Source organism: Lonchura striata, chromosome 5 (genome assembly GCF_046129695.1).
Source record: "Lonchura striata isolate bLonStr1 chromosome 5, bLonStr1.mat, whole genome shotgun sequence".
NCBI classification, from domain to species: domain Eukaryota; kingdom Metazoa; phylum Chordata; class Aves; order Passeriformes; family Estrildidae; genus Lonchura; species Lonchura striata.
Genome location: NC_134607.1, coordinates 10271711 through 10289003, shown reverse-complemented (window position 1 = coordinate 10289003; position 17293 = coordinate 10271711). Strand labels below are relative to the sequence as shown.

Here is a 17293-nt window from a genome sequence, read left to right as displayed (position 1 = left end):
TACAGGGTTAAAGAAAGGGAAATACTAACTACCAAAATGAGGATAAAAGAATTTACCGTCCCAGCTTGTGCACACATTCTGATTTTCACAATACACTTGTTTTCTCTTTCATTTTTACGCTTTATTAAGGGTCAAAGTTTTGTGCAAATGGCAAAACGAAATCATTGCTGACAAATGGGTGAAGCCAAAGGCAATTTCCTTTGTCTACACTTTTAAGGAGAGATATCCCCTGCTCTGGTTCAGCTGCACCCTGGGTTGTCAACAACTGTCAGCAGTGGTTCAATTTACTGCATCAAGGAGAGCCCAAACAATTTGGAATTATTTAAGCCAAGTGGGTCCCCCCCAGCCACCCAGATCCTCCAGAACACACATGTGGAACAGCCAAAGCAAGAAAAACATTTAAAAATTATTAGGAAAATGAACAGTAAAAACCCATCAGATCTGGCAGAGGGACTGAAAGCATATGAAGTTACTTAAAAGTTGCGACCAAAAAAAACAAAAAAAAAACCCAAAAAAAAAACCACCACACAACCAAAAACACACCACAGCTGATTTGTCAGTTCTCTGACTTACAGAATTCCCCATTTCTCCACCAATTTGTCAGAGGAGGCTGTTATAAAGAAGCTAGTAAGAATATCAGTATCATAATTTATTTTAGATGAAAGATAATCACAAGCCTTATAAACCAGAAGAAAACCAGCATAGCTAATTTGAAAGGGACTCTGCCACTTGCCCTGTAGAAGGCAAACCCAATTAATGAATATTGCTCTGGTGGTGTCTACCATGACTTTAAATCATGTCACTATTCCCTGTCACACTTTAACAGCCAAAATAATTACAATCTGCTTGGATTAATGCAGTACACTGTCATTAGGCTGGGAATTAAATCCCATTTCTGAGAATGTGTGATCTGAGTCACCAACATCTTTACATCTTGTGTAATAGCTGACATCAGATCTTCATACACCAAAAAAAGGCCTTTTTAATGTTTCCCACATTACTTTGGACGTACAACTTCAGGATGACAGCAGCTTCTCAAAACAGCACATGAATCAAATTTATTACCCAGATTGTCATGTGGGGTTTTCTTAACTCTAAGCCAATAGAGCAACAACAAATCAAGGTCAGTGTTTATACTTGGTGAATAAAAATTAACCACATTGATAGTAAAAGGGTTTTAAAATCACGGAGATTTAGGGTTAACAGGAAAATAAGCTTAGTAGGCCCTGGAAAAATAAATACCTTAAGCACATGAAGAACTAGTATTTGCTAGAACTGCACCTGTGGAGCTAGTACATGATAAATGATATAATTGTTAGATGTGATGATTGTTTAGTAATTAAATATAATTACTGTTTAATCATAAGAATAATCATGAGAAACTGTGGTCAGGGACCTAAGAAAGATCACGAGAAACTCATGTCAATGTATGCAATAGAACAATATAAGTTTAATAATTAATATATAAGTTATATAACGATAGAATATAAAATACAATCAGCTTGAAAGCCATATCAGAGTCAGATTTGGGTCTGTATACCTGATTCCCAGTGCTCTTAATAAAAGCACCTGCATATAATCATATCCTGTGATTATGTGTGTTTCTGTACGCTAACAACATGATCAAAAACATTTTTTGACACTGAAAAGGTATTTGGTCTCAAGGACTTTTGACATATGCAGAATTCACCAGCTCTTCCACACACATGAGAGTATCTAGAAAACATCTCAAGAAATATTTTCCTGTCATGCCAGACTCTTGATTTTAAAAATATAAAATCTGGCAGCCATTCTACTGTTTCCAACATAAGTAGTCACACATGAGAAAGACAATCTCATTGAAGGATGCTCATCCCAGGAATTAATTCAATCCCAAACAGTATCATTCAATATTTAAATAGATCAGTGTTCCAAATGGTGGTTTAGTGGTAAAAGCAGCAGCACTCGAGACCTTTTTGCCATGGAGGTCAGAAATGATATGGCATGTTATGGGGTTTGAAAACAAACCTAGCTCTACAAACCACTGAAGTACTACCTTCTCCAGCCATAGAAGATGTTCACATAACTGCTTCCTTCCTTACATTAGAGCCTACCCATGGAGCATAATAAAATGTATGCTGTACAGACCTAAATAAGGAATGCTACCTTAAAAAGCTCAGTAATCTTTTACTTCTTCAAGAGCTGCTTGCAGTACTTGCCATTCCAGAGGAACAGCTGCTGTTCACGGCCAGGCCTCCTGGGGCACAGCCAGCACACATCCAGCCTGGCAAGAGCCACAGTGACATCCTGAGTACTGGGCTCGCAGGGCACAGCCACAGGGCTCCTCTGGCCTGCCCAGGCTACTCCGCAGGCTGCTGCAGCCAGCCCAGCCAGCCTGTGGCCCTGGAGCACAGCCCCTGCCCTTCCCCACACCGTACCTCCTTGATGCGCTTCACCAGTGCATTCTGGTCGAAGGCCACGGCCTCTGCACACTGGTGGAGGTGGTCCTGGTACCGCAGGCACAGCTGCAGCACCTGCTGTGGGTCCAGCTTCTCCAGCTTGGTGTTGGTTGGAGACGTCTGCCCACTGAGGAGTCCTGCAGAGCAAAAGAAGGCCCAGAATTAATCTGACTGTTCATACTGTTAGGTCAGTTGCAATCCAAGAGACAGCAGAACAAACCCAGCAGACAAGATTTATAAGGGGTGATGAAAAGGTAATTCAGAATCATTTAAGGATGTTTTGGATTTACAGCAGTCCATAGAACAGTTCGCCATAGAGCTTGGCCCACCCTGACAGAAACTAAACAGATCCTAAATGCAGGTCCATCATGCATATCTCCTCAGTTTTCAGTGATATGCAAGTCCTGTTCTTTCTCCTCCACAAGCAATCCTAAACTGTGAAGAATGAGCCTTCTACTAATTTATGTAAGCCAGAAGAGGAAAGAGTTGCATTCTCAGAAGGGCACTGGAGTCATGCTATTTTCACCAGACTCACACTGCCAAAACCGGAGCTCTAAAAATTCACTGGTCCTCCAAAATAAACCTGAGTAAACACATGGCCCACCTTAAGTTAAATTATTAGGAGTGAATTGTCTGCATTTTGCCTACCTTGCCTTTTTTAAAGCTTCAGGACTCTTCTACCTTCTAAGGCTTTTCTTTACACTCTCAAAGACTAGCAATATACCTCTTTTTGTTTCTTTAATATGGAATTAAGATCCCTACCTACTTTGATGACCAGGTTTCACAAAAAAAAAAAAAAAAGACATTTGACTTAAAAGTGGGACACTGGTAATATTCAGAGGAGCAAAATTTCCCAGAGAAATTTCTCCTGCCCATTGTTTATTGCCAACATAGTGCAACTTAAGAATGCCTGCTGAGCTCAAGCATGTGTGGGCCACACTGACAGCCATCCCCACAGCAGCTGGAAAAAATGATACTAAGCTCTCAGGCCTTTTTTTTTTTTTTTTTTTTTTTTTTTTGCTATTTCATTTACTTACTTTCATTTCATTTTCCTTCAGCATTAACACAACGCTTTTCTTGTTGGGACACCATCTCTGACAAACTGCACATACCCACAATATGCTTTTCCCAAAACATACATCAAGCTATGTAAATGGAATTCAGTGACTGCCCTCTAGGACCCTCATTTTACAGGCAGGAAAAGACATTAAAACAGCAAATGTAAGCAAGTATCACACTAAGCAATTAAAAAGCAATAAATGCCAGTTATTTGGATTGGAAAAGCTCTTTTAAGAATGTACCTCAATGGAAAATGGAAAGTTTTTTGAATGGCCCCTGTGCCTATTGGAAGCTACATGTGGTGACATCAAATTCTTGCTAAAACACAAGAACAAGATAGAAACCAAGAAGCAAGTCAGAAATATGACGAGAGCAAGTTAAACCTTTTTGAAAACATTTGCGGATCAAAATGAAAATAAAACCAGGACAGTAACTTCATCAAATATGAAGAAGAAAGAGGTTTACATTTCATCATCAGTCAACATCTTATTCTCCCAGGAGGCTCTCAAATGCTCTCTACACAAAACCTCATCATTAGAGATTTAAAAAAAGGTAATTTTGTTTTACTGATTTGTCCATGACAATTGTGTTGCCTCAGTCAAGAGATCAGGAGAGGAAACAAACAATTTAGTCTCAAAACCCTGTATTTGCAACAGCCAAGTTATTTTTTATACTTTGGAGGGAATAATCTCAAACAAAATCTTAGATCCAGATCTTTAAAATCTACTTTCAGGTAAAGTACAAAACTGTGACAGGAACAAACCCACTGAAGGAAATAAGACTTTTAAAAAATTGTTTATGTTTGATATTCTAATGCTTCCTCAGTTTATGAGTTGGGATCTTTTACAATATTATCTTGTCAGGATGAATGTTCAAATAATGTTGTCAACTTTTAAATATGCTGAATGTTCACATAGGAATGAAGAGTTCACCATACACCTGAGGCACTTATCCTGTCTCTGCACTGATCAAATACACGATGCTATCAGGCAACTAATTTTCTTTTATTACTAATCTTTCACCAACTTCAAGAGGAAAAAGAAAATTAGACGCTGAGAGATTTAATTAACATGAAGTATGTACTTTGGCCAACTTATGCTGCTTATGAGAATTTTGAAGTGGAACAGGCCAAGAACTGTAAAATTAGCTAATAAAGAACATGCTATTTAGACTCATGTACTTACAGCCTTGCACAAGTTACATAATGCTAAAACAAAAATGAGTAAACCTAAGCCTCTCAATTTCTATTCTGAAAACACAAGCTCAAGTGAAGGGAGACATTTCCTATTCAGCTGGAATTCCTTCATAAGAAGCAGAGAGGGAAATACAATCCAGTACAAATGTTTGGACTAGGGACAAAAAAAAAACATCATATGCTGCTTAAAGATAGACTATGCTATTATTCTGGGTGATGCAGTAGGGAGAAACCAAAGGAATTAGTTTCTCCGAAGACCTCTGGGGTAACGCTGACAATACCAGAGAACAATTTAGATCATTTTCAAGTTGCAAGAAAAGAAAAAGTACAGTAAACAAGAACCCAAAAAGCCCACGCAGCCTGGCAGGAACTCCCATTGTCAGAAGGTCAATCCACCATTTTTTGCTGTTCATTGTAACCACTTACTAACCTTGCTATAAATCTTAACATTTCTTACTAACATTCCCTTCTGCCCCGCTCAGATGTGACCCCGCCTGGAGCACTGCCTCTAGCTCTGGGGACCCAGCACAAGACAGACATGGATCTGCTGGAGTGAGGCCACAGGAGGGACACAAAAATGGTCAGAAGGCTGGAACACCTTTCTAGTGAGGAAAGACAGAGTGCTGGAGTTGTTCAGCCTGAAAAACAGAAACCTCCAGGGAGACCTTATCAATATGTAAAGGGACTTGTGAAAAAGACAGACTTTTACCAGGGATAGGAAAAGGGACAATAGTTTTAAACCAGAAGAAATTTAAATTGTACATAAGGAAGACATTGTAAACATGTCTTTAAACATTGTGAACATGAGGTTGGTGAGAAGCTGGATGTCCCATCCCTGAAAACATTCAAGGTAAGGTTGGGATGGGACTTTGAGCAACCTCATCTAGTGAAAGGGAGTGAAAGATGTCTCTGCCCATGACAGGGTGGCTGGACTAGACAATCTTCACAGATCATCTTGCCATCCTCCCAACCAAAACCTCTCAACTATCTGATCATCCTCCCAGCCAAAACTATTCTATGATTTAATTAATTCATTGCATTTTGTTTTTTAGCAAATTTATTTAATAAAATGTATTAGTAAAAATCTCTCCTCTGGAAAATCATTGCTTCCTTCTTAAAGCCTTGTCCCACATTGTGATCTCTCCACTGACAGTGCCATCCCTCAGTGACTGGTCTACATGTGGTTTGTAAGAGGATATGAGATCCCATCTGTTGCAATAATGCATTTATTAGGTCACTCTTACAAGTGCCAAAAAGGGAAGTGACAGAGGTCACTGAGTGGTTCAGGCTTACTCCTGAAACATCCAGAACTTGAACCTGGCCACCAGCACATCTCAGAGAAACCAATCACTGGTGTACTATCCCTTCTGCACTGAGGAAGTTGTGTTCCTGCGATTTCTTCTGTGGGATTATTATTCCCCAGCTCCCCCCCACCCCCCCGCAAGAGCTCAGTTCTGCTCTTAAATGAAAAGAAAACAGCATTGAGAGCTTTCATTTCTTATTAAACAGAATACTCACTTTTCAAGCTGCTGGCTCTCTCCCAAAGAAGGAAGCACACCAGAAATCCTCTGTGCACTGTCTGAAACCTTGGGAAGAAGCTGCTTGGAATATGAGTGATACAACACACCCCAGCATGAGGAGGGAGGGCTGCACGGGGGTGTCATGGCAGGAGAAAACAGGAACAGAAGAGCAGGAGAAGGCCTCCTGCACAGCTCTAGTGCATGGACCAGAAAGGTTTGGCAAGTGCCAAACACTGCACAGTCCTGGCTATCCAATTACACCATAAAACAACAAAGACCACAGACCACCTCTGTGCCAACCATGATGATGAGACGTCAAATCTCCCACCTACTCACACATCTGGTCAGTAAACAGCATGACCAGGAGGTGACAAACAGTAGCTGGGACAAAGAAATAGTCACATTTCTAAAGCACAATGATGCTTTGGAAAAAAAAAACCAAAACAACTCAATACACCAAGTATGTTGTGCACAGGGAAATCTCATATATCACTACAAGGCGAGCTGAACCACAGACTTGACAAATCTGTTATTGTTTCCATATTCCTTGGCAAAGCAGAGGTATGTTAAAACCATTTTCCTCCTACTTAGTCATCTCCTTGCTAGTTCCAGGTCAACATACACGTCCAACATATCATACCCTACTGAGCAGAAGAAAGCTGTTAGTTCAAAAAGCATTTTTATAACTAGAAGTGAAGTTCTTGAAAGAAAGCTTTTCATGCAATGCTGATTCTACACACATACAGAACACAGTACTCCACCATAGCCATGTTCTGCTGCTTTAGTGGGCAATTGCAACAACACTTTGAATGCTTTTCAACACAAAAAGCATTAATATTTCTTTTTGACTTCTGTACTTACACTTGCCAATCCCCTTTTCAACCAACAACAGCAGGCATTACAAGAAGAAAACCAGTAGGTTGTTAATTTATTATTACAGACAACAAAGCATACAATGTTGTGGGGTCTTGTTGCTAATTCTAAGGCCAGAAAGAATTGTTGTCATGAGCTAACCAATCTGGAATATAAGGGAGGATTTCAGAAGTTACACCTTCCTAAATCAGACCAGAAGTTTACCTTACCCAGAATACTGATTCCAACATCTAACAACAGTGGACATGTAGGGAAAAAAACATTTTTTTATGCCTCATAAGGTATCAATAAAACTTTCAGGGAGAAAAGACTGTGCTCAGTGAAGCTGTGGATACTTGAATTTCACTACTCCTTTTTGAAAGGTATATTTTTACCTTCATAATATCTTGTGACAATAAGTATGATGTTTATTTACACAGCATGAAAAAATCCTTTCTCACTTGCCTTACACTCTGTAGTTGTGTTGTGACAAAATAGAAGTCTAAGCAGGTTGTACTTCATTCCGACATCTTTCCAAGCTCAAAAAACCCACTGGTTCAGTCTCCTCTCCCACAGATAACTGGGATTACCTCTGTAATATCTTCAAACGCCTCTAACCTGAGGCCTTATTTCTCTCTTTAAAAGCCAAGTCAATTCTTCTCCAGAGTACATTGGTCACAATATACAGATGCTCTTATAATTGCTACCCCTTTTCAGGACCTGCTAATCACCAACACCCTTTTTAAGAGTGTGCATTACAGTGCACATCATCACCTCTTCCCCCAAGACCAAGGTTAAATAAAGCATCAGATTCCACACCATGGTTAGCAATGGCTTGTCACCTTTACAGAGGCATTCCTGATGCTGGTATCTGGTTTTGGAGATATTACCATTTTTTCTAAAACCTCTTCTGTGAACACCTCTCATTCATCCTCATAAAGAATGATGCTTTTTTGTAAGTCTTCTCTGAAGACAACCCCACAGACTCTACAGCAAGTTTCTAGAAAACCTAAAAAGCTTTCAGTTTGTTGTTTTTTTTTTTTTATTAAGTACACCCAAGTAGAAAATGGCTTTCCTTCAAGCCATTTTGAAGGAGATTTCTGTTCTGCTTTTCTGATGACTTCCTATGTAATCCACTACAGTTTTTAACCTTTTGCTCCCCTAACACAAGCTTCTTTTGGTTTAGGGGGTTCTTTGTTTTTGGAGCATGGGTATCTTTTTGCCTACAGGTGCCTTCATACTGCTTTAACTACACTGCTTTTCCATCTACCATTCTTCAAACCCACCTGTACTGCCTGAAACTTATTTCAGTGGGGAAGCCATTCCCCATTTCTCTTGCCATTCTCTTTTTTTATGATATTCCTCTTCATAAAATTAATCCAAGACAGCTCTTCTATTCCACATGAATTTGAGTAGATTACAGTTACTATAGTATATAATAATAATGTAGTGTATATATAAGAGAAAAATTTCATTTACTATCTGTCCTAGGGTGACGTTATGGCACTTGTATCCCCAATCCTGTGTTCTGTTTATGCTTGATATTATGTTCTGTGAAAGTGAAGGTTTGTTTTGTTTTGTTATCAGCCGGCTCACCTCCTGCCATGGTCTGTTGTCTAGGAGAGGCTAGTGCTAGTGCTTGCTTGCATTGCTTGCTTGCTCTTGCTCCTGCTTTTTGCTTTTGTCTTTGCTTTTGCTTATTAGTTAGTTTAGCTAGACAGTCAATTTTTTTTCCCTGGACTGGTTTTTTTTTTTCTTTCCCTTTCCTGAATACCATTCCAACCTGCTCTGGACTGGGACCTGGCAAACACCAAGGAACACCGAGAGCCTGCATTTTGTGATCTGCAGCAGCCATCCCAGTGCCAGAGAGCAATCCCCAGTGCCCAGACCCTCGCGATCGCTCCCAAGAGAGACTTTCTGGATTTGTAATCTCTTCAGAGTGGTGGAAGAGTTTTTGTTATCTGGTGTTGTTCATTTTTTAGTGCTGGGGAGTGTTTTGTTTGTTAAATAAACAGGTTTTTTTCCACTTCTCTCCGAGGAAAGACTTCCCGAACCAGGTGGGGGGGAGGGGCCAGGGGGGTTTGCTTTCTGGGGGCTCCTTCCAGAGGTTTTCTCCCAAATTTGCCCTAAACCAGGACACTATCATCAAGGCAACATTAGTTTCAGCTCAAAAAGAACTAGTGTTTTTCAAGTCTCCAGGAATTTTTCTGTGTTCCAAGTGTTATGTATGATTATAATTTGCACCAATGAAATACTGTTGTATTGAATCAAGGGAAATATGATTTAGCATGTATAATATTAAGTTAATACAAAATATACACACCAGCACTGTGAGCTGCCCCCCCCCCCCCCCACACACACACATATTCGGTTGCACCAGAGCCAGGTTTTCTTGGATAATGCCTCATTTACAATCTAATACATGTGGCTAGTCCAGAGATGGGCTGTCCCAAAAGGCGATACTAGAACACTGGGAGCTGATTATCCTGGTAACAACCCAAGATTGGGATCACCGGAGTCCTCCAGGCTGATACATCTGAATGCGGCGGTTCCCATAACCACCAGGAAAAATCATCCACACCTGGACTTTGAATGTTCAACCCCTGGCTCAGAGAAAAGAACTTTATGAATATGTGGGACTCTGAATAGAAAGAAAAGGTGGACTGCCGAAATCCTGGCCGCAGGCGGAAAAGTTCCTATAAGAACTTCAGGCTCCAAGAGGGTGGTGTGTGTGTCCAGGGGAACCTCTGCTGAGAGGAGTCCTTCCTGTCATGCACCCAGTGCCGATTCCAGGCTCAGCACTGTCCTTTTCCTTGTGGCTGGCTCAGAGAGAATTCAATCCTAAATAAATTTTTTGTTATTTCATTTTTAATTTGGCTGGACTAATTTTCATTTATAACAAACTTGGTGACCTGGACACGATCTGGTTTTGGGGTATCCAAGGAGGTTCCCTGTCCTCAATCCAGGTGGCACCCTGCTGATTTCTGTGGCTGGATGGGACTGAGGAACTTCACAGAACCAACCAGATTCCGAACAAAAAAGCCAGAAAGCCACAACAAGGAGGGAATAAAAATGGGCCCAGAGCTCTCGGAGCAGCAGCTGCATTTCTTTCACTCATAAAAATCTCTGTGCACGAAGAATCCACGTGGGAAAAGGAGCTGTAAGTATCGCGTGGTTGAGTGGGTGTGATTGGCTGTGTGTGTGAGACATGACCTAGACACGGCGTGAGAGCGGACCCCACGACCGCAGTTCCACTATCCCGAGAGGGATGAGGTTGGTTACAGGGGAAACGAACAGAATCGGGCACATCGTAAAAAGCACGCACACAACCTGGTTTCCGGGAACCTTCAGGAATCCAATCACAAAAAGGACCGGGGGGGAAGGTACGTTCCAGTGGGTTTGGGAAACTGGTAAACCCCCTCCAATCCAGGACTCGGGGAGTCCAGGAAAAGAAACAGGTAAGAGAGCTCAAAATTACCAAAACCGAACATACACAGACCGGTTTGCTGTGAGATCAATAGGTTGGTAAGGTGCGGTCAGGAGACAGACCTATCCACGCTTGGAAATCAACTAACTGACCTTGGACAAATGGTGGAAAAACTGACTCAGATATATGGTAAGGAGAATCTAAAAACATGGGACAAAAATAAAATTCAGGAGAAAACCCAAGGGAAAACTGTAAAAGCTGAGAAAGGAGGAAGGGGCAGGTTGCCCGAGGTTCCGAGGGAAAGCCCCTTTGGGGTTAATGTTAAAAAAAGGCTGCGCAGCCCCATGCAGCCACAGGCAGTGTGGGCTCTGTTGTTTTTAGAATCTGCACGGCAGCAGCAGAGGTGGCATCGCCGGTTCGAAGGGAGCCGGGGGAGCTCTACCTGCCCCTCCACTTCGCAGCAGCGCAGAGCGGCTTTGGTTTCCCTGCGGCGCAAGCGGGAGGGGTCTCCTACCTACCCTGTTAGTGCAGGGGAGGTGGCGGCAGCTCCCGAGAGCGGCGAGGGGGCACGGGCAGCGGGGGAGCCACGGCTCGGGCTTTCCTGGCACATGCAGGCAGCGCTGGTCACCGCTCGGCCATGTGGCATGGGGGAGTCCTGTTCCTGCAGCCGGCAGTTTTAAAAACAGCACGAGCTGCTGCTGCTCTGCAGGGCTGAAATCTAAATGCTTTCACTTATCAGACACGGTTTTTGGAAATTAGTAGCGAATTTGTTTTGGTTTTAGTCAGTATAAGTTTGTGCTGTGCGTTATACCTCTAAAATGGGGGAGGGGGCGGTGCCAGAAGGGGGATTCTATTAAAAACTCAATTTGGCAAAATCATAGAAGGATATTAGTAAGAAATTTGAGAAAATAAAGAATTGGCAAGAGAAGTTTACAGGAGTTGTTGAGGGAAACCCAAAAGGTGTACATGAGGAGGGATTGCGAAAAGATGATGAAAGATGAAATGATTTTTCAGGAGGAAGAGATGTCAGGGACTCTACAATTTGGGGTTCAGTGTTATGAATAAATGTGATGTTTAACCCTTTGTCTGTTTACCTCTTCACAGTTCAAAAGTTTGCTTGTTCATGTATTTGTTAGTTCCACCCCTATGTATTTGCCCCCATACCCAGTTTACACCCCAGTTGACTCCCCGAGCTTCTGTACCCCTTCCTGCGGTTGACACCTTTGTTAAAATCCTTTGTAAAAGACACCCTACCTGTTTGTTCCTCTGTTTCTAGTAGTTTGAAGCCCTTTCTGTCCCTTACACTGTGTCGGGTAGTTCAGAAGCTGCTCCCAGGAAATTGCTGCCAGGGAAGACTTCCTGTTTCCCGAGGGCCTAGCGTCTACTGTATATTAATTACTGAACCTCAACATAAACCAGAATGAACTCCGACAGCGAGGCAAGAGCAAAGACTGCAAAATGACCTACACCTACATGCAGGGGAAGTTTCAAGGAGCCGGAGAGGGCCCTCAGCATTTCTGAAGCCAATCGCTGTAACCAAAAGAAGCCAGAGCGAGGTAAACCCCCAGCAGAGCAACGAGCTACAGGAGAGTCTTGTGACGTATCCTTCAAGGGCGAAGACTCCGATCCTGCCGTGACTGACAGGCTCGTCTACCCCTCCTCTGGGACGCTGACTCACCCCAAGCCCCCACCCCCATAGGCTAACCTTTTAATAAAGGCCTTATCAAGAAAGGAGCACAAGGTCTCCTGGCCCGTTTATTTACTTCAGGATGGGGGCTCGTCCGGGATAGGCCACACCCACGAGGACACAGGACTGGCCACCCACCTCGGACCTTCAGGGGACAGCTGGCCACATCCGGATGGTGAGGACAGCCTATGGGCAGAGTCAATGGCTGAAGAGCGACAGACTGGTAAGACCTCCAGCGGTGGGATACGGGAGGTGAGTGAGTGTGAATGAGATGGGGGCCAGAAGCTCGGACCCCCGAAGCAATTGGGACCCCTAGTACCATGGTTCCGGACTCCCGCGAGGGGGCTGGCCGGGAACGGGGGGAAGCGGGAGGGGCCCAATTCAGGGTCCAGAGAGGCGAGTGAGATGTCTCCCTCCAGGGTTAGCTGGGTAGCTTCCCTGAGTAAGCTGTGAGGTGGAGGGAGGGACAACCTGGGCCCCGCTAGGACCTAGCCTCACGAGAGGTACGGGGAGGGAGTACAGGCCAGGGAGGACCCCCAAGATCTCCGCTAGGACCCGGCCTCTAGGTCAGGACCCAGGAGCATCTGAAAGGGGATAGCGCTGGACCCGCTGGGATCAAGCTCTGGGTTTCTGGAAACAACACAAGGGTATTTAAAAATATCAACTGTGCATCTTGCCTCATCAAGCATTTCTAAAGCTCTTAGGTAGAAGCTATCCAGTCTTGTCATCTTCTTAAATAAAGTCTGGCCTCAGTGGCCACAAATTAACTATTATCATTGTCTTCCTTGTTGCTATTTGCATGGAAGATTGTCTTGCCAGTACTTTCAAAATTCCTAAGTACCAAAAAAAGATCCACACAAGAAACAGATGAAATTACATCCCTAAAGGTGGAGTCTTGTTTCTTGACCGTTGCTGCTTGCACATGTTTGGAGGCAGCAACTTGTTATTAGCTGCAATAGAGAGCTCATTTCCATATATTCTCTATGCAGGGCATTTCAATATCATCTACTGAAAAGAAAGAACTGCACACCTATGTGCAGCAGAATAAAAGGTATTAGAATACTTGCATACAGATATTGTAATCGGATTTACAGGACTCTTACTGACTAAACACTTTGAATTCTAATTGTGTACTTCATCTCTCATTATCATAAACCAAGAAAAGACTAAAATTTTCAGCAAAGTCTGAACAGTTAAAATAACTTTTCTGAAGGTTGTTTTGGTTTTGTTGTGGGATTTTTGATGGTTTGTTTTTGGTTGGTTGATGAAGGTTTTGTTTGTTTGTGTGTTTTAATAACACCTGAGTTGTGAAACATCAATATTTATACATTCAAATCTGAAAACTCAGGCCACCCTAAAGAAAAAGGCAATTAGTAAAAGTCAATCACAAAAAAACTGAAAAATGAAATAAAAAATAAAATCACTACTATTCCTCCAGAAATCTTTAAGTTGAAATGTGAATTATCACATGATCTTTTACTCAGAGCAGTTAATTTTCTAAAAATCTTACTGAAAAAATACCTTGTACTAAAATACATATTCACTCCAAAACAAAAGTTGGCTTTGTCTCCTGTATATATTTTCACTTCCTATGAACTTTAGTGGGGGAGCACAATGACTTTAGTCAAACTGAATAGCTATTGTGTGAGCAAAGAACACATTTGTATTGTTGCAAAGAATATTGGCTGTAGCAGCAGACTTTCCCTCTACTATGGAGTTGGTATCATGTGACCATTTACTTCTGCATGGGTGACAGATGGGCTGAGGACTCGTCTTGTCAAATCCTTTAAGAGGCAACTTTTCTGACCACAGAGCCCAAATATGCTCTCTGTGTGAATTCCCCACCTGGGTCTCCTAACAGTCCCTAAGTTACAGCCTGCAAGACATTAGCCACTGAGATATATAAGATATATGAATATAAAATCACCTCCCCTTTTCTTCCTTCACCGTGTGTCTTAAAAAACGAACATTAAGAGGATTCAGGACATTTAGGCTTCTCTAAAAATGCAGCTTTTACCATTCTAAGACAAACCCCCCCACACTGTTACACATTTCCACCTATTGAGGTCACATAACCTATATTAAAGAAACTGAGATTCAGAGGGGAATTTGCTTTTACTATTATTTACATAAATAAGTATTTGTTTGTGATACTTCTGTTTTCCAATGAAGACTCATTTTGCTTAAGACTTACATTCTGCAAAGATTTCTATGTATCATTAGAGCTTTCTCTGTCACTCAGGGATGGCCACAAATAATATTGTGCACACAGTTTTTTGTACCACTGAAGCTTCTCTCACATGATGACTTTTGCTCCATGCTTGGTATGAGCCATACAGCAGTTACCACCATGAAGCCAGATCATGACCAGGACTCTGAAGACTGTTGAAAAGCACAAATTTCTCTCAGTGATGTAAAAAATGCCTAAATGCAACTTTCCATTTTAAAAGAAGTGAAGCTGAAATAAAGCAGAAATGCTGCCTCATTTATGTTGTTAGGAACCTGAATGTTCAAAAGAAAAGGAAAAAACAGTGCACCATCTGCAGGTGATGAAATCTCAGTCTGGAGTCACTAAAGATGTGCCTCTCTGCAAGTACGAGATTGCCCAGGGAGTTATACCTTCAAAAAGTTCCTAGAGGTTGCCACAAAACTGGAAACTTCTTTTGAAGCTCCAGGTAGGGGAAAAGGTACACAATATACTCCAAAGAAAGCATACAGCTGCACTTTGTCAACTAAAAGTGTCAAGATCCTACTTAGTCCATCTCCCCACAAACTTTTCACTTCTAGAGCACAGAAATAATATGGAAAAGAAGTGGTTTTGACTACACAGTTCCAATATCATAGGGCCAACTTCCTGCAACAGACCTCAAAGTATAAGAATAGACAAGGGTAGGAAAAAGGACAGGGTTATTCATAGGGAAGTGAGAGACTATGCTCTTGTGCTATGCAATAAACTGTATTTGCTTTGCAACATTTTTTTTTTTTTTTTTTTTTTTTTTTTTTTAAACACACTATGAGAGACCCATGGGGCACAATCATCTGATCATACAAGCATGTCATATCCAAGGGCTGCAACTGACCCTGTTATTCCAACTACTCTGCAAACCCAGAAGTTACAAGACTAACATCATCTTAAAAGATGAGGAATTGAGACACAAAGACATTAGACAATTTATCTGAGACCACATGGAAGCTGCTGTCCCTTGGCCTGATGACTTCAGCATCAGAACATCCCTCCTATTCTCTGACTCTCAAATACCAAACACCAGAGGGACAGGTAGCAGAGAAGCCTCATTTTCCACAGCACCACAAGGGCTGAGCACTGAGCATTGACATGGCCTCTCCCACACAGATTCCCATATATTTACTAAAGGTTCAAAAAAGCCAGAGCAAAATCAATAGCTTCTTCCTTCTGACTCCCAAATTCACATTCTGTGGAAAGGAAGATCCAACTCCCACCTTCCTCATCACATGCCTCACCACAGCTCTTGCACAGAAAATTATTGACTCCACTAAAACCACAGAAAACTAATCCTGTGGTTTTCTCTTTCCTCTAGGGTAGCAAAAGGAATCAGAGCACCACAAGATCAAATACTAGAGTTAATCCCAGAAGACAGGGGAGGAAAGGATGGAGAACTTCTCTGTTCTAGCAGAAACAAGATGTCACTTCAATTATTTTATGTGTGCAAAGCCATGAGTGAGTCTCAACTTTACCTGTCCATACATCTACCTTAAAATAATGGGACCTTAACTACCTTTTGTATCTCTCTTGCTGCAACGTTTTCTAGGCTGTAGATGGATGAAAAATGGGACAGCAGGATCAAATAAACTCAATTTTGTTTAAAGAATTAAAAAAATCTACAAGCCCAAACCCATACAACTGATTTTATTACCAGTATTAAAGATAAGCCTCACAGCAATGTTTATTTTATTTTAGGCAAAAGTGCATGGGTATTCATCCACAACACAGCCCATACCAGCAGAAAAAAAGCGCCCCAAAATACCAGCATTTTGTGGTTTAGAGAAAAGGTGACATCTAAAATTACTTCTAAGCACAAGGGCATTCACATGAAGTTAGGGTGCATTTGCTATTCCACAATAACCAGCCTGTGTACATACACTAAACCCAGGTAAACAACGGAGGTACATGCATGCACTCTGTTGCTTACATCAAGAGCCAGAAAACTGGAGAAAATTAACAGACAGCAGTGTCAGTTTACTTTTGGGCATTTTCTTCAGTTCAGATGTAAATCTGAGAGTCTTGTTTGCAATTTATTTTCACATCATGGTATGGAGCAAGACTGATCAACAGGCCATTTACTAACAGGTTCAGCAAGTCCAAGATTTCAGTTCTTTTCCATGCTTGCAGAAAACTGTTTTAAAAGTGGTAGAGAAAGCCTTCACAAAAAGATTTCCTTTAAAAATAAGTAATAGGATCTCTTGGTGAGTATTTTATCAGTACTTTATAATGGCAAACCAAGCCCAGTGCTGGTGCTGGTATAACCATCATTTATAGTCATGAAACACAGTCTCTCGTTGATAATTTTTACAGAATCACAGAATATTCTGAGTTGGAAGGGACTCACAACAATCATCAACTCCAACTCATTTACTTCCTATCAATTTTGTACCCACACAATAAATTGGACAGAACAATGGCACATCACCATAATAAAAACAATGATGGCCATATCATGGCTTTTGCCTATTTTTCAAGAGCACTATTTAAAATGTACATTAAAGAAGCACTGTCCAAAATATACTATTGGCATGTTCTAGCCACAGGTACTAGGAACAGTAATTTATCTCTACCATATGCACTCGGGAAAATACAGCAAAGAACAAGAGTAAACTTGTAAATGCAACAGAGTTAACATTTTCTACTTTATCCACTTTTCTCATATGCAACACAACTTATCACTCAGTAGTTTTGCTAGTAATGTAGGCTGCCATGTCACATGCAATTTAATTTTCTACTTTTCTGCTCTGAAGGCTTTACCAGTCTGGCTTGAAATGGCTGTACTATTCAGGAATAGCAAAGTCCAAGTGGGGCTGAGGAAACATTTGATATTTTATAATCCATAATACATAGCTCATACATCATATACTTTACAG

General features: G+C 41.5%; 1 protein-coding gene across 1 annotated transcript in view; it reads right to left on the bottom strand.

The window, feature by feature from the left end:
* The window catches only part of BORCS5 (BLOC-1 related complex subunit 5), an 80237-nt gene that overhangs the window by 28362 nt on the left and 34582 nt on the right, over positions 1-17293 (bottom strand). The window contains exon 3 of the mRNA XM_021535111.2: positions 2418-2575. Within this exon, the coding sequence (XP_021390786.1) occupies positions 2418-2575 (158 nt within the window). The remainder of the gene's footprint in view (positions 1-2417; positions 2576-17293) is intronic.